Source organism: Dromaius novaehollandiae, chromosome 3 (assembly GCF_036370855.1).
Source record: "Dromaius novaehollandiae isolate bDroNov1 chromosome 3, bDroNov1.hap1, whole genome shotgun sequence".
In the NCBI taxonomy this organism is placed as follows: Eukaryota; Metazoa; Chordata; class Aves; order Casuariiformes; family Dromaiidae; genus Dromaius; species Dromaius novaehollandiae.
The window spans coordinates 15,983,893-16,002,017 of NC_088100.1; the positions used below are offsets into that span (position 1 = coordinate 15,983,893).

Consider the following 18,125-nt stretch of genomic DNA (forward strand, 5'->3'; position numbering starts at 1 on the left):
AGTCAGCAGATGGGTCTGGCTTTTTTGAACTCAAAACTTTCGGCCTTGCAAGGCCAGCAAGCACCAGTGTTGGGATACGAAGCAAAAAAGCCAAAGCATTGGCAGTTGCCTGAGAAGGGCCACGTTGCATCCAGTGCAGCAGGTCTGGGCCAGGTCCATCACTCCGTGGCTTAGATAAGCCTCCAAACTAAGCCGAAGCCACATTGAACTCCACTTCTCTCACCACAGAATTTTCACTGTCTGGGGCCAAGTTTCCTGGACAGTGTTACATGAGGTTTAAAGTATGTACAAAGCCAAGACTGAGCTGCAAATGGAGCTAGTCATCTGGTTGCTTAAGGAGGTCACTTACAGAATTTTTGTAACAGAGATGCTGTACAATTTTTCTGCACAAATCCACTGCATAGTTACTCCTAGCTAAGATAGGATGCTGGACTAGGAAGGCTGAGTGTTGATTTAGGTGTGGCAGCTCTTGCAATCAAGTAAAATAACTCCTTGTGAAATCTTTGCAGAAAACCTTAATCCTCTGAGCAGCTATCAGCCTAACCTACTGACAAATGGGAAGCCTATGCGCGTAGGCAGGATCAGGCCCTATGAAACCCCATCTCACAGTCAGTTCAGAATAGAAGTGGATTCTGCCAGCAGCACACAAAGCAGGAGGACCTTAAGAAAGGTAAGAATAAAACATTGAGGAAGACTGCATAATTTGAAAACCAGGCACAATTCCCCAGGAAAGAAGGAGGGAGAGGCAAATGAAAAAGAAGGAAGAAAGAGAGAGCATGCAACAATCCATCCAAAATAACAACGCAAATATCCTGGATAGAGGCATTCCATACATTTTTTGGAAGTTTTCTCTGTAGCCCAATCTCAGAACTTACGTGGTTATGTGTTAGTTTTATGCATCCATTCAACAGCCAGATCAACCAGCTATCTCATTTATAACTAGTTTTAGAAGCTGGAGTTTCATTTGCTTTGCAAGTAAGTCTTTCTCTTAATATAAAATGATTGCAAATAAAAATCCAAGCCCTCACCAGAAAAACTGTCACATAAAACTTAAAGAAAAATTTTAAGAGTTAAGGAGAGTAAGAAACAACATACTTGTATAGGCCATCATTAAAATAAACACTATTTTTCATTACTAACCACAAAATATGAAATATTCACACACACCAAAATATTTCTAAAAAAGGGACATAAAATTAATTGCTGAAAATAAGCAATGGCTTTATTTGACTTATGTGCATAGACCTCCTGAATTTAAGGAGTATTTGTTTACCGTGACGGCAAGGCCATGCTTGTGGTTATTACTGATACATATCGGTCGGTTTCACAGGTCAATCAGAAGGTAGATAATTTGACCAGACATCTAGAATTTTGTGGTTTTTATAATGGATTGCAGTCACAGCATTATTTTCAGGACTAGTTATTATCTGGCAATATTCCCTGCTGAACTCTCTCTCTTCAAAGGGAATGTTTAGAAATTCAGATCAGCCAAAACTCTACCTCTGCGTCTGTCACCATTACGTTTGGAAAATGTTATCCCTGGGTCAACACTCTTACTGCTGCATTTTAATGAACAACGTGAGCCCTTCCTATTTGCATAATGGCCGATGTTTTCAAATCCAGACGGCGCTAACACCATGTTAGGCCTTTGCACAAAAGCACCTGTGTAGCGGTGATCTGGGCACCTCACAGTTTCCATTATTCAGCGGATGCTGTAAGTTCTCAGAGCTTCTGAAAATTAGCCTGCTTTTAATAGGGGGCTAAAAATACACAGGCACAGGCTTGCTTATGAGACTGTAGCCCTTTAGCCTCCCTACCCTGCTTACGCGTCAGTGCCCCCAGCTATTCGTTTTCTTCCCAGCGATAGGGGTTTGGAAGTGCTATGATACATAACTGCATTGTTGTCACTTAGCAACCTTTGCTGTATTTCCTAAATGAAGTGTTTTATTGACGAATTCATGTAAGTTAGGAATTTATAACCAAACCAAAGGTTTTTCCCTCTGTCACCAGATAATTCAAGTATAATAATTAAAGTTTAAAATAAACCCATGAGGGCTATTTCTCACTGATAGAAATAGAAACTAGGAAAAACTGATCTAAGGTTCTGTTGCCAGTTACTGAGATTGCATTTACCTAATTTTTAACCTCTTGTCTGCTTGCTGTGGAAGGACACAGCAGAGCAGGGGGCTTGCCTGGATCGACTGGCTAGGACATCCTCTCTTGACAGAGGCTCAGTAGAGTCTTAGCTACACTGCGGTGCAGTAAGAACAATCTTAGTGGGAGATGTGATTGTTTCCTGATTTATTTATATCAGTATAACTTTTAGCTGGAATTAATTTTATCATTATTGTTCATTCCCCGTTTTCAAATAAATAATAATAAGTATTATCAAGTATATATGAAAAATTTTTGAATTAGCTTAACAGCATAGGAGACTTGTTCAAATTTAGCAATACACATATGGGCAAGGCAGCAGTATTTTCTGTGTAGCACAAGCCATTGATTTTTCTGAATATGCCCCAGGAGCCCTGAACGGTCAAAAGTGGCTCTCAGACCATACTCCTCTGATAAGCAGATGAAAGCTGATGGGGTCCTCCATGCGGCCTAGTATTGTAAGAAGGAATTTGATAATCCACAACCACACTGTGTGGGGGTAAAGCAACTCACTGCTTTGCTCTTCAAGAAGTCCCCCCACAGACCCACTCCCTCCTTTGCCCCTCCGGCTTTCCCTTTCACCAGCCCACCTCCCTCTGCCCTCTCTGGTGTCCCACCACCCTGTTGCTCCATCTCCAGCCTCCCCCCAGCCCTCTTCTTTTCGCACAACAGCAAGCTGCTCCCCTCAGGCCAGTGTAGCACCAGGAAGGCCGTGGATGCTGGATACTGAGGGATGCAAACCAGGATGTTCATGCTCAGGTCCAGCAGCAAGGGCCAGGCTGCAGTCAGGAGCAAAAGCCAAGAGCTGGCAAAGCCCATTCTTCACTACAAACAGGCAGCACAGGTGTGTCAGGCTCTTCAAGTGATTTTTTTTCTACCACAAGGCAGTACTAAAAATGGAAATGAGAAGCTGCTTCCTTCATCACTGAGATTCACTCTGGAGGGCTGCTTCTTGCCTGCCACCCTCCTCCTATGTTGCAACACAGGAAATTTGCTTTTACTAACACCTGGTGTTGTTTCAAACAGCCAGATGGTCCTAACCTCAGTCTCCTGTAATTGATGGCCTACTTGTCTAACCCTGTAACTATCTCTCACTTTAGACACAGATGCTGCATCTCTCTAAATACCGTTCCACATTAAAACATCCTACCTTCCTGTTTCGCATATCAATCAATGCAGCAGTTCTTACAGAAACCAGCTATGGCCTATGTAAACCAGGAGACAGTGGGTGTAAGCAACCAGAGATAAAATTATGCAGGCTTAAATTACAAATTGGATGTGCTGTTGAAGGATTTAGAATCACATTACAAAATTAGCTGGAGACAAAAGCAGCAAGCAAACAGACAAAACATTTTGCAGTGACCCCAAGAGTGTATTGCCTAGCCTTTCAGACTTAGCCCACAAAATCCAGGCTGCCCTGGCATATAGTGCTTTCTGTCATGATGATGGCATTTCTATGCACCACGCTAACTTTCTGTCTGTTTGTAGTGAATCCAAATAGCCTTATACCTGCAATTTTGATTTTCTGGGTTCTTTTGGGAGGTAATTCTCTTTAGGTATCTTACTGCAGGGCTCAAGCTAGGTCCTAGATGCTACCACAATACTATTTGTCATTAGCAAAGCAAAGCAACTTCATGAGTTCAAATCCCAGAGGCTTTTTACTTGACAGATTAGATTAGAGTCTACCCTGATCTCCCCATTTCTTCTCAGTCTTTGTTCTGATCATACCAAAGGCCGATACAGCACCAGAAGCCCTGACATTGGACTCAGGAAATTGAGGTTGAAGTCACTGAGGCTACCAAGACCATTTGTTTCCTGTTATTAAATCAAGACGAAATTTCTCCACCTCCCATAGGCCAGTGAGGATAATACTTAACATTACTGTTGGGTGTTCAGAAGCTGAGCCATTGATGGTGGTTCAAATATCTTTCTTGTATAACCTCTCAGTATCCTATCTCAGAATCTCATAGGCATTAATGTCTCATCCTTAGAGCATGCCTGGGTCATAGGGAACTGCCATTGTCCCCATTTTATGCATGGAGAACTGAGGTACAGGGTAAACTGCATGATTCACCCAGGCTGACACAGGACATCTGTATCAAGGTGACTTGGAGCATGGCTCCTGCCTTGGAACGAGCTTCCTACTTCCTAACCCCATGGACCTTCCTGTCTTGGGAAGGTGGGGATTATCCTGGGATTTGTTTACTTGTTGTATCACGTATGATCTCATCTGCATGTGGTTATATCCATGATCTCAAATTCACTGATAGGCACAAGGCATGTCACTTTATAAGGTCTGCCCGCAATTATATGAAGATCACTATAAGAATGAAGGGGTCAGGTATAAGATGGAGATGCATGTAGGAAAACTCAAGTCGCAGTTTTAGGGGACACAGCTGAAAGCGTACGGTCTTACTCACCTCTTTCTTTACCTATGCATGCACTCCCCCACACAGCTTGTGTGAATCTGGCATATGCTGGACTCCTCCATCAACCCATTTAACTTCCTAATCCAGAAGAAAACTATTCTGGTGGAAGGGTCAGGGAAAGGAGGAGAAGAATCAGGAGGAGCAAAGGAGGAAAGTGACTTTTTTTTCCTTTAGGCAGTAACAAATCAGTAGATCACAACAGCCAACCCTGAAACCATGGCCTTGGTTTATGAGAATTTACTAGGTCAAAAGAAAATGGAAGCAATTCCATGCCAGTGATATGTGCAGAGGAACAGCCCAGAATGAGAGATAAAATAAGCCTTGCAGGGAGGTGTAATACTTGTGCTGACTCTAAGGTTGTGCAGAGAAGGCGTTAGAAAGCAATCCGGGGTGTGGACAGCTGAACTGTTCCCTGTGCCATTGTACCTCTATACAATCTGTTTCTCACACAAAACAAACAAAAAACCACACCCATCTTACTTTGAGAAATGAGGAGTTTTCTCATGTTATTTCCCTTCACACAGTACGTGGATCAGAAATCAAGTCCACAATACAAAGCATTGCATCTTTATTTGACATGTGGATCCTATGTGACTATGATAATATTGCGTATCCCAATTTAATCTCAGCACTTTCCTGAACAAGTTTCCTCAGTTCCTGAGCATTAAATTTTTTTCTTCCAGTTGTTGGCTCTGTCACCTTGAACTTGACAGCTGACTTGTGTAACAAAAGGTTGAATTCCTGCTTTCCCATCATCTTTATATGCTCTCAAGTATGATTTTCTGTACCTCTCCAGCCTCACTTTGCCTCTAATAATTTTATGTTAGTAGAGCTTTTAGATTTTACTGGGTTTTTTTGCAGAATTGCTAAGATGATCTTAGCTTCCCTAAAGAGCTTTAATATTGCACAGGACCACGTAAAACAGAGGGTTCATCTACAATGGCAGCTCAGGACAAAATAGGGCCTACTCTTGAGATCAGACTCAACTACCAAAGAATCAAAGTCCCTCCTCAAGCTCCCACCAAGAGCCTGGCTCAGCTCAAACTCTCTGGAAGGGAAGATCCCAATTTCTCACTCTTGTTATCTGGCCAGCTGGGATACAGGGGGGAAATAGGCTACAGCCTGGATCTCGGATCCACACTCAGCTCTTCCCAGGTATAGTGTGGACACATCAGCCACGTCTCTCCCAGAAAAATGGCAGAACATAGGCCCAGGCTCTGGCACACAATTGCCTATCCTGCATATCGTTAGCATCATCACTGGCAGGGCCTGGGCCTGACCAGCCGGCGCTCTTCCAAACAACGCCCAGGCATAGTGAGGCCAGCGTGGGCCTGTGATTATCTCTATTTGGTGGTCAGCTATTTAGACACTAGCCAACATGTGCCAGTTGGTCTGAGGGCCAAAGAATGGTCCCTGCCCTTTATTGGGCTGCAATTTATTTGTGGACACATAGCCACTGAGCCTGAAATACAATTGGGTAGAGCTAGCGATGGGAAATGGAAACTCTGCTGGTTACTGGGTTTGATATACTTAAGGCTGCACTTCAGCCAACTTTTAATGCAAATAGTTACGTTTTAATTAACACAAATAGCAAAGTTTTTGGTGGTAGTGGTGCAAGCTCGCAGAGGATTCTCTCCCTCCTCCATCATATCTTTTGCAAAATTCAGAAACAGCAATAGATCAGCTTCTCCTAGGTCTTGGCCTCCAATATCCTAAAGCGATGAGAAGGATCAGGAACTGAACGTAAATCTGTGGGGTTGTTCACACTTTAGATTGCAGTTATAGCTGTGGGAATCCGAACAGTCACCCAGATGCTAATGGCGCTGCTCCTGCATCAGTTAGATCAGAGAAAGGACTCCAGTGTTTAATTTTTATATAGTTATTGGTTATAAATCAAAGGGCCGACAGCTATTGAGATATAAGCAAGAATGTCTTTTTTGTGTCTTTTTTGTCTGTGTTAACAGCAATGTTCTACGATAAAGCTGTTATTTTAAAACATGACCTATTTTCACTTTGCCTTGGTCTTTTAACTGTTCCAAAAGAAGGATGTTTATACAATTTTGCAAAGAAATGTGAACTGTTCTACTCCATTTACATTTCTTTGTTCCAGAATGTATTCTTCTTGTTGAGATTCCAGCAGACAAGGAAAGCAGACACAGTGGTTACTTTCCAATGTGAAACTTAAAACCACAATCTCCCGCTCAGAAAACACAGAATGAGTCACAGGAAGGGGCCACTTGCTTGCAAAACTCATTAAAAGCAAGGCAAGGCAAAATGGATTTCCTGTATCAATAAATAGATTTCTGGCAGCAGTCAGAACACCTGACATTGCTAGAGGCTAAAATCCAGTCCAGGAGTAGCCATTAGAAAAGTGAGATCAATTCTTTAGCTTGCAAATTGTATCTCTCCAGTACACAACTTGATTTCTTGACATTAGTTGGCTTAATTCAGCAAAGTGCTTAAGAATATGTATGAATTTCAGTGAAGTGAGTGGGGACTTAAGCAAATGCTTAAATATCCTGCTAAATTATATCTGCTTTTATTTTCTGAGGCAAGCTTTATTAAAAGGACGCACACATGCATTATAGAGGTGTATATATCTCACAAGTGACAGCATTGCTTCCCAATTCCATGAAAAAAAAAAAAAAGAAAGAAAGAAACCCTAGTACTTACTTAAGCTTAACATTTAGCTGCAAGTGCAACTTTGTTATGCTGTTTGCAATATTCCTTGGACACTTAAATATAGATTTCCTTTTGGTCAATGTTACTCTCTCCTGTTTGGCAAATGAAGCCAAAATGAACTCCTCACCTCTTCTGTTCAGTGCAGACATGCGGGATTTCAGTCAAGACTGTTCATGGGACCAAAGGCAGAGCTCAGTGCCTGACTCAGTACCACCTAGGTTCAGCATGAGGATGGAAACAAGAAGCTGCTTTTCTGGCCACAGATCAGTTATCCTGCTAGAAACGAATTACTGTGTTTTTGTTCCCCTTCTCTAGTTCCCTCCTAGAACAAAGCTCATTTTTTATTCTGCCTCTATTTTTCTCACTCACAGCCCAGTGGCTGAAAAGGTCTCTTCCCAAAAGCATCCAGCAACAGTACTGCCTTTGTGCCACTGCCTGGTTTTCTTTAGAGACGACCTCTCATGTCTCAGGTGCTCATTTACAACCAGTTCTTTCCATGGATAACTGAAACAGGCTGCAGAAAGAAATGAAGGGCTGGATTTTACTCCAAGCGTAAGAGTTAGGACTATCTTAGGTTGTGGCACTGTGAGCGTGCTTCCTCAAAACTGTACGTCTCTGGATATTCATGAAAGAAAAAAAAAGGAAAGAAAAAAAAAAAGAAAAAAAAAGTCCTAACCCTCGCCTCCCCCAAATCCAGGCTTCTTCTCCTTTTTAAGCATTAGAGTTGAAAGCCATATTTTCAGGCACTAGCAGTTGGCACAAAAGGTCTTCTGCCTCTTGCAATAATCTATCACAAGGTACTTATTAAGACCATTTATTTTAAAGGAAACAATGTAGTATTCTGGGAGTAATCCCTGCCTTCCCTATGGCATCAAGAAATAACTGAAATGGCTTAGCTCCTCGGGAAGTTTGTTCCCTCAGACTTTTATACCTCTAGTGCTAATACGATATTCCAGAGCACTGAATATGTCCTTATAAAGTCTGTTTTGCTGAGGCAAAAGCATCGTTTCTCTGACTTTTAATTAAAAAAGGCACCTTTATTTCTAAGCTTGCCTCCAGAGCTCTAGTGTAAATGTTTATACAAGCCAGAGACATACAGAAAATAGAGCGGACTGAAGAAGCAGTCACTGCAGGCTGCCTAAATACAGCTCCTCTTGTATTTTTAACACAGAACTGTAGTTGCTGTAGAGCCTTATCAACCCCAAACATCTTTGTTTTCACACCAACTAACCCCGGCTTGGCTGTATCACTCACACTACAATTAGTTTGCTCAGCAAACCCAGCAGAGGGAGCAAAAGGCATCTTTGTGCTCTCACAGACACGAGGAAATGTTATTTGCCTCTCAGCAGAAATGGCCAATGTTAAAGAAAAAAAAAAAAAAGTTATGTGAATGACAACGCACACACATTCAAAGCAAATCTCTACTTTTTCTCAGGTCACTCTAGGAAGTAGACAAGGGGAAGACTGAAAAAAAATTCTGGGATGGGGTAAGATTTCTGACCGGGTCAATTTGCTCCAATTTCTGTCTGCTTGATTTTGATTCCAAAGTGTTGTCCTGATAGCCCAAACAGTCAGAGCCCAGATGCACCACAGACCAGTGTCTCTCTGTTTGAAGAGGCTCTGTATCGAACTCTAATTGAACAACAAAAATTTTGCAAGCCCTGGAAGTTACACTGGATAGCCCCGACAAGCAATTAAACGTGGACCTATAAATGTCAGGCAATACAGCAATTCAACAGTTCTGCAAAAGTATTCTGCCAATATCAAAGCATACAGAAAAAGAAAGTCGGAAGATTATTTTTTAATCTGTTTGCCTTTATTACAATATATATTTCTATCCTCGCTGTATTCAGCAGATCAAAATGAGGTGTTAAAATGATTTTCAACATGGCAATAGCACATACATTTACAGGGTAAATACTGCATATAAATAGACTTTGAAATAATAATCCATATCTACACATAAAAATACCCTCGTTCCCTCCCCTCTCAAAATTATAGCAACAACATCTTATCTTTAACATAACTAACGCAACGAGTATGGTATTCTGTCCTTCACATGACACAGCTGGAGTGGTATGGTCATCAGATTCATGGAAATAAACATTAGTCACTCCTCAGTGCTGTATATTCTAATTTGTGTATTGTATAAGTAGAATATACAGTTATTTAACGTGTCTGCATATTTATACTACGTTAGCCAAATATTCTTTCTGTAACAGAAACCAGCATACGTTGAAAGCAAAGTTTAGTTTTTTCTTTCACAGAAAGAGTAGGAATTTGTTAAACCATTGCATTTTTGTTCTTTACAAGTTAACAAAGCAATCTAAACATACTGCATAAAAAGGCTCAGCCACCAAATCAAAATGTCTTATTCTCTTTTTAGAAAGTACACTTACAATGAAGCAATGTTTCTAGCAGGTCAAGTCAAAACTTTGATTTGCATACCTGTCTTTCTTGTGAGCAAATTTGATAAATATTAACAACTATGTGTTTATATAACTATATTTAAACCTTCAGATACAAAGGGATATATAGCATGTCAGAAGTAAGGCGTTCAATTTCACAGAATCATAGAAATGTTGGTCAGAAGGGACCCCTGGAGGTCATCTAGTCCAACTTCATGCTTGAAGCTGACAATCACCAACTCTAGATCAAGTGAGACATGGCTTCGTTTAGCCAAGTCTTGAAAAACTCCACAATGGATATTTCACAGCATCTCTGGGTAACCTATACCAGTGCTGCACTAGACTTAAAAATTGGAAAGAATTAAAATGACCACTCATCTACACTACCATTTGGTCTGAAATACTAATGGCAACAACAAATCCTAGATTTGCTATTTATTAAGTCATAAATAAATACATCACAGGCTTAAGTCCTGGAGAACTTTCAGAGACCCCTTCTGATGGAAGCTGCAGTGTGCAGTAACTTAGGAAAACAAATCTTATCTAATATGAAGGATAACAAAGCTGGCAGTCTCTTATCAAATGGCTGGGGAGAAGGGTTGGTTTGGATTTTATTTGTTTTGCAAAATGAATGGATTGAAACAGGCCTTTACCATAAATAGATTAAGATAGGATGCAGTTAGTGTGTTCATTCATTCATTCATTATTCAATTCAATCATTAATGACAAGTATTAATAAAATCCTACAAAAGAAGTGTGGCTGTATTTAGAGATACAGCCCACTCAGTTAGGCAACCTGAGATTCCCACTGATTGTTTTTCAGAAAATTCATCCTAAATGTCTTCAGTCTGTAAGTAAAATGATTTTTGCATTTTCTTTAAACTTTCAAGACAATATAATCAGCTTGGGTTGTTAAACACACATTTCTTCCTCTTTGTTTGTCTACTAATTCTGACTTTTCCAAAGTGGGCACGGACCTCACACAAACTGGTAAAATTCACTTGAAAAGGAAGACTTGGGGCTGGGCTCGCCATTGCACACTGCAGCTGTATAAAGGATTGCACTTATATTAATTACTACTGAAGGCACAGGGAAATCATAAATTGGCCCCCTGACATCCCAGATACAACCTGCAGCACTACAAATTAGAAAAATCTCTGTTTCAGAATTGCCATCCTACTTTCATTGCTATCACTCTTTTGGCTTGCAAAACCAGAATTCATTGATATGGAGCAAGTGGGATACAGAGCAACTGTTCCCAAATCTTTTGGTGCTAACAGACCACAATCACATCTTAAAGTTTCTCCTGGACCACTCTGCCTTCCTATTATTAAACTCTTAACTGAAAACACTACAAAGCAGCTGTGAAACATGTACCATAGCCTCACAGATCACAAGCAGGCAGAGACCACAGCCTGGGAACCACTGTTTTAACCGTATGGAAATACAATATACATGGAATCCCATGATGCCATTTTCAGTCTTTCAGAGAACAATTAGACTTTTAAATATTTTTTAAAAGGAAAAAAGTCACTTTTGTAGCTACAAGCACATTTGAGGAACATTTGGCATACGGTCACTTGATGTCTACATTTTTCATTAAAGTACCACCTTGCATAAAGGCAGACCATTTGGAAAACATTATCAACTGATCTGCATTATTGCTTTTAACACACACAGTTAAATCTTAAGGCAGTCAAATGCAGGTAGCAAAAACAGTATCTACAGCTTGTGTCTGAATGAAGGGGAAAAACTTACAGGGATGGGACTGAAGGTGATAGGATTTCATTATCTCAGAAGATGGTAAATTACACTAAAAACATCCATTCTTTACAATACAAAACTGAAAAATCCCATATGGTAAAAGCCTGAGATGCATCATTCACCAGCATCAAAGTTCACATTTTAGCCAAAAATAATGTTTCAAATAAAACTGCTCCATTGGCAAAACCCTCAATGCTCTTGGCTCATCAATGGTTTTTCAAATTTGGCAAATTCAGTGTGTGACTTTACTGGAAAGCACTGGAGTCAAACCATTGACTCTAGTGGGCACTTTACACATTGGCCTGAATCTTCCACTTTCACACCTAGCTCCTGTTGAAGCGTGGTACTTATTGAATAGAGTGATAGTGGCAGAACCTGGCCATCTTACTTCATTTGCTTTCCATTTAGATTGCTCATTATTTCTTTCCTCAGAAAAATGTTACCATGTCAAAATAACAGGCTGGAATAAATCAAAACAGCTCCGTTGGCTTTGATGGCTACGCTGATTTACAGCGGTTGAGGATCTGACCAGTAACTAACCCTTACAAAAACATCTGTTGGTCAAGTGAGAGGGGGGAAAAGGAAGAATCATATGATCTTTCAGAGAAAGGAATTTGGACTTTACATGCACTGCAACCCCTGCCCATGTTGCAAAATGATGTCAGGAATGGTGAGTGCCTTCAGCTCCCTTGCTCGCAGAGGGTTCTAATGAGATGAAGGAAGAATTCTGATGCAGAAAAGACACAGAATCACTTTACGACTAATCCTTACGGCATGTTTAACTGCAACTCCAACATCACTACACTTGTATTTGACCTTAGTAATGAAACTGTAGAGCACAACTTGGGCAATTAGGTGAACAGCTAGGAATGAAACTCCCATTCCTAGTAACACTCACCCTTGGAATCCACTCATCTGGAAATGTGACTTTTAGTATGAAAAAGCATTTCTAAGTTTGCTCACAGCAAATGAATACAATGCTCACAACATCACAGATTCCAGCTGAACTGTCAACTGCAAAGTCAAGTGAACTACTTTCAGTACAATTCAATTCATTCTTTGAACTGAAGCCAAAAATTTGGAGATGCAATTAAGATGAGACTGGATGTACATCCTGAGTTTCAAAGGGTGGTAGAGGTTCTCTCCAGTAGGTAAACTGACTGAAGGTATCAGAACAAGGGAAGTCTGAAGAATGGCTTCTTTTCAGCAAAGGGAAAATGTGATCAACCACTTCACATAGTCTGACATAGCTGAAAAATAAATAAAAAAGATTCTAGACCATTTCAAATCTTCTTACTTTGAATTAAGATGAGTCCCCAACCACCAAGGCATGGCTACTCTTACAATGACAAGTTATCCTCCCTGAATGAATGAAATGAACCTTGATTTCAGTGCCTAGCTTTCGGAGAGGATTTACAGTATAGATAATCAGAAATCATTTCATTCTAAGCAAAGAAGATACTTGCGTAGTAAGAAATAGATGACATTTTCTGCCCAGATCAGCTGCTAAAATATCCAAGCCCCACATTTTGCTTCTCTGTTTCTATCCAACTTTGCTTGAGCAACTCCCTGCTCAATTGAGTATTCATATTTTACGCATCTATTCCTTCCCATTCATTGTGTACAGTATTAACCTTACTAAAAGCAGTTTCCCTTGAGTGTTAGGGTGCTACAACTAAGTGTCTTGTTAGAATCCCTCAGCCCCATCTTCAGATTCTGTTTTCTGGCTCCTCCTTATTGGAGCTCCAGGAAAGGCAAATTTTGAGAAGTATACGTTTAAAGGCCATGAAAATGCAAATGACTTCAGAAAACTAATTTATCTCATTTTTAAACACATTAATTATATACAGATTATTCCTTTACATGATTAAAGTAGATGGAATATATTAAAACTAAATATTAAACAAGTTCTTTTTTTAAACAAGTTCTTCAGTTCAACTGAAGTGGAAAGTCAGCATATTATTTTAAATTTTTTATATTTTATTTGAAATACCATAAAGAAACTTTCATTAGTAAAATCGTATGCATCCTTGGGCAAATTGAGCCATAAATTATAACACGAAATCAATTTAGCCTATAAGGTGCCAGGGATAAAAGATTACTTACGATGAGATGTTTGTCTTTGCATGCTCCTGTATAAGTTCTCCTTTGGGGTTAACTGTAAATATTCTGTTTAAAGAAACTCCCACCTGTTTGTATGAATAAACATCCTGAACAGAAGGGGGGAAAAAAAAATCATGATTCTGCCTTTGCACAGTAGCTTTTATTCTTGCTTGAATATACTATGCAAAAGAACTTATTTGCACAGTATTGGTATTAAATTTACATAATTATTGTGCATCTGAAATTATCCTAGAAGGTTACAAACTTGAACTCAGCCTAATAAAAGTCTCATGAAACAGATAAGTTGCAGCTAGGTTTGGAGTCTGCTACTTTAAATTAAACTATTGATTGAAATCATGTTTTGTTTTGTTTTGTTTCAATAATTTCCCTTGACACAAAAATAACATTCAATAAAAAGCAAAACAAATGTTATTTGGGTGCAAAGGTATTTGTACTTTCATTTTGTACTTTCATTTTTCTTTCAGAGAATATCTGTTTTCCTGAGTGTATTGTACTGAGTATTTTACAGCACTGTACAGTGGTTAAAATGTAACTGACCCTTAAAACAGTGATTAGTTTGTAAGGACATGGTCACAAAACGAAGTCATTCCAATTGCGCCCACATTAATACTCCTGCAAACATCTCTTAGTTTGGGTTAATAACATACCCATATATTGACTACATGTCCAAGTACACAGACAAAGTGATAGGGAGTATTTTATGGAGTACATTTAGAAGTAAAAACTAAGAATGTCTTCTGAGAAATATAAATTGTTGAGGAAAGCAATGCACAACTTTTATATGGTTCTGAAGAAAAGCTTGACAAAACCAGAGATGAAAATATCCCCAAAAGAATTCGATCAGAAGCAAGTTTCCATTTTACTCATGTAAATTATTGGATATGGTTTTAAAAGTTCAGGTAGTGAAAGACTGGGACATTAAAGAAGGTATGAAAATTATTTTAATCTCTGTATTGTAAAGACTGTTCCAGAAAACTGAAATAACAGCTACACAGAAACAAACAGCAGTCACTTTAGGAACTCAGTGCATGGACTGCCAGGACACTATCTGTGCCTGGAATGCCCATAAGTACTGAAATTTCACTGAGTTTATTTTGAAAAAATAGTGCAGAAAATTGAAAAAGCATGATCCTGACGTTCACAGACATAGTGGTACATATGGAGACTGTATTCCAAAAGAGATCAAGGGATTTACAAATAATTAATTTAGAAACATTTAATTAGCTTACGGCTTTACTTGGAATTTTTATTGAAGCATACATGATGATGATGAGGTTCAAAAAACGGAGCTAGAGAAAGGCACTGTCTATAGTACAAAACCACAAAAGTGGCTAAAGTCATTTCAGTACCGTATGTCTGAAGGCAGCTTGATCATGGAAATTAAGCTGTGTGTGATATAGCAAATCAAATATAGTATTTGGACATTCTCCTGTCCTCACTGACACACTGCTTTTAAATTACGTCATTTGCTAATATATGAAGCTGGCGGAAAGTTATCACTGCTCATAAACATCAGCAACCTTAACAAAAATACATGACAATTGTAGGAACAAATTCCCAACCGAAAGGCATGCCGAATCCTCTTAAATGTAGCTACAACATCTGTGGTTTCAGATGCTAAAATATCATCAGGCACCTCTGTCCAACATTTAGGCATCTAGAACTCTCAACCTCCAGCACCCACATTCATGCTGATAATGTCCAGTGTCCACATTTATGGTGGTAATTTCCCCCAGCTATCAGTTTCAGCTATCGGACTTATCCGAGCTGTTAGAGCACAGAGCAGTTAGGGCTGTTAGAGCACAGAGCAGTTAGGGCTGTTAGAGCACAGAGCAGTTAGGGCTGTTAGAGCACAGAGCAGTTAGGGCTGAAATTCATTTCCACATACCACAGGCACTTCAGCTAAGAGCCTTTAATTCTTCTGTATTCAGTGGAGAAAGATGGAGAGCCAGCACTCTCCAGAAGTGCCTATTTCTCTCTCCATCAACTAGAGGAAAACCAAGAGCTAACCAACCAGAGCGCTCTTTCTCAAACTCATACTAAGAAATAAAAAAGGTCAAGGATCATTCTTTCAGGGCCAAATGGCATGGCCAGGACATGAGCACACTATTAAAACTGGTTTAGCTTCCAAAACAGGGTGGATTCATCCGAGCTGGCCCTTGCCATAAAAAAAATAAATAACACACACACACTAATGTCACTATGTTGCACGTTACACATTACTGTATGACACATCAGTTTCTACTGGAAATATTACCTGCCAATACAGAGATGGAGGAAATACCAAAAGCTCCGTGGGGCTCCTGGGCACTAACATTGGCCCCATCTGCCTAATTTGGTTAGCTTCTAAACTTAGGTGCCTAGCAAAACAGTGAATATCTAGAAAAAGGAAGCAAGTTTCCTACCTGCTGAGAGCTAGATGCTTTCAAAGACCTTCAGAGAGAGAGAGAGACAAAACGTCTGTCCTTTCTTAGGCACCTATGGTAATATCTAACTTCTCTGACTTTGAAGCAAAGTGATACTGTCTAGTCAGTATTATTAAACTCTCTACATCCCTCCCTACATCCCTCCCCTCCACAAAAAGCCAACATGGCTATATCCAAAATGCCTGTTAGGAAAGATCTATGCCCCACTTGAATCATACCAAAGAATTCACAGAATCACAGAATGGTTGAGGTTGGAATTGTCTGGGAGAGTGGTGGTCATCTGTGCCAAAACCATCTCCAGGACCATGTTAACTAATAATTTGAAAGGAGGGAAGATCACATACCAGGGTTCCTGCCTCTGCTTAGATTAGATGCAGTCTCAATGCCTTCACCAGACTGTTTCCTTTTGTGGATGCATTTAAGTATTTTTTGGGCCAGAACAGCATTAAGAAAAGCCTATAGCCAAATTTTATAGGCCTCACCTGGGTGAGGGAGACCTGACTTCCCATCCCTGTGTCAAGGAATACTTGAGTATTCCTGCAAAGCAGAACCATTTGATTTCAGTAGGACAACCAAATTCTTTTAAATGTACTTAGGAGTTTGAAGTCTATGTCCCACTGACACTCATCTGAAGGATTCTGTGTGTTTGTCCACAAGTAGCTCACTGGGACTGTAGCAGTCTGGACTAGACTGAGATCAGTGTTTTCACAGGGATTTTTTTATATAGTTAGGGTTTCAACCAGTATTTGCTCTTATGCTAACTTATGCAGATGTTATGTTTTCTCCCCTCTTCCTTCTCTGTTTGCCTCCTTGCATCCTAAATTGTGAGATCTTTGAGAAAGAACCTTTATATTATTCTTTGTACAGGCCCTAAAAAAAATGCAATCTTAACTCCCATTTAAGACTTCCAGGCTCTAATGTAATGGAATTGTGAAATAACAGCAACCTTTCCATTCCCTTGAATAGAAATAAGTTTTAGTTATTACTTACAGCAGGTCTGTTTCCAAAAGCAGCATAAAAGGGTTCAGTGTTAGGGTAAAACAAATTTTTGATGTCCGTCAAACACTGAACTTTAAATTTTTCTGGCTTCTTTTCTATCACCTCCCTGAAATGATGAAAAAAATGTTAAGTAACTGCATATAAAATACACCATAATCCATTTTGTTTTCTTTATTTACCATTTTTCACTTAGCTGAATTCTCCTATTGGCCCCCCACCTTCTCCCAGTAAATCTTCATTTGGAAGTCAAAGTGCTTGTGAAAAAAAAATAACATTCCCAAGCTCATGTAAAAGTGCACAGTAAATAAACCTCTGAAACAAGGGGACTTCTACAGAAATCTAAAGTTAAAGATAGCCACTGAGGAAGGACATTTGATTACAGAATGGTAGCTGCTAAATAAAAACTTATGAGACATACATTGTCATTAAATAAACTGCTTCCTGAGAACTGAAGCATGATTCATAGATTATATTAGCCTTCACTGTGTATAGTCTTTTTTTTTTTGGGGGGGGGGGGGGGGGGGGCGGGGAAAGGACTGCAATTACCATATGTACTGGAAGCACCTCAGCCTGTTAAGATGCCTCTATGGTCAGGATCATCCATCACTGCTAATTAGCAGAAGTTAAGGAACAAAGGAATCTTCTATTTCTCTTTAATTGCTCATTTCAGAATAGAGAATTCATTAATGAATGGAGGAGTTCTCATATCTACGCAAAAGTCTTTTCACAGTACCCTCTCTTGGCAAGGAGGCTCAACAGGTGGCAGAGCCTGGAGTTCCCATAACGTGGGAAGACACCAGCATGACACAAAAATGCTGAAGTAGCTCAGAATCTCGCATCCTAGCCCTGGCACACATGAACAGAAAGGTGTGAACAGTGAAGAAGCCTCACAGGAATAATACAGCCCTTTGGCAAAGCAGCTCTGCACATGAGTCAAAGTTTGAGAACATGCGAAAGAGGTATAAAACAATGTTTCCCTAGTTCACATACACCTGATCGCAGAGCCCTTAAAACCACACAATTAAATCTATGGGAAACAGTGAAGCCATTTCTTGCCCACACATCACAGTAATTAAGATAGCATATACTGAAAGATGGATATCCTCTAGTCTAAATGATATTAAAATGGGTATCACTTT

At 39.7% G+C, this 18,125-nt stretch overlaps 1 protein-coding gene across 3 annotated transcripts in view; it reads right to left on the reverse strand.

The window, feature by feature from the left end:
- Nucleotides 1-9,059: 9,059 nt before the first annotated feature.
- LPIN1 (lipin 1) overlaps nucleotides 9,060-18,125 on the reverse strand; it is a 50,682-nt gene continuing 41,616 nt past the window's right edge. For all 3 annotated transcript variants that reach the window (XM_064508454.1, XM_026097173.2, XM_064508455.1), the window contains 3 exons: nucleotides 16,978-17,092; nucleotides 13,544-13,647; nucleotides 9,060-12,687 (listed from right to left, as the gene is read on the reverse strand). In XM_064508454.1, the coding sequence (XP_064364524.1) occupies nucleotides 12,528-12,687; nucleotides 13,544-13,647; nucleotides 16,978-17,092 (379 nt within the window). In that variant the 3' untranslated portion in view covers nucleotides 9,060-12,527. The remainder of the gene's footprint in view (nucleotides 12,688-13,543; nucleotides 13,648-16,977; nucleotides 17,093-18,125) is intronic.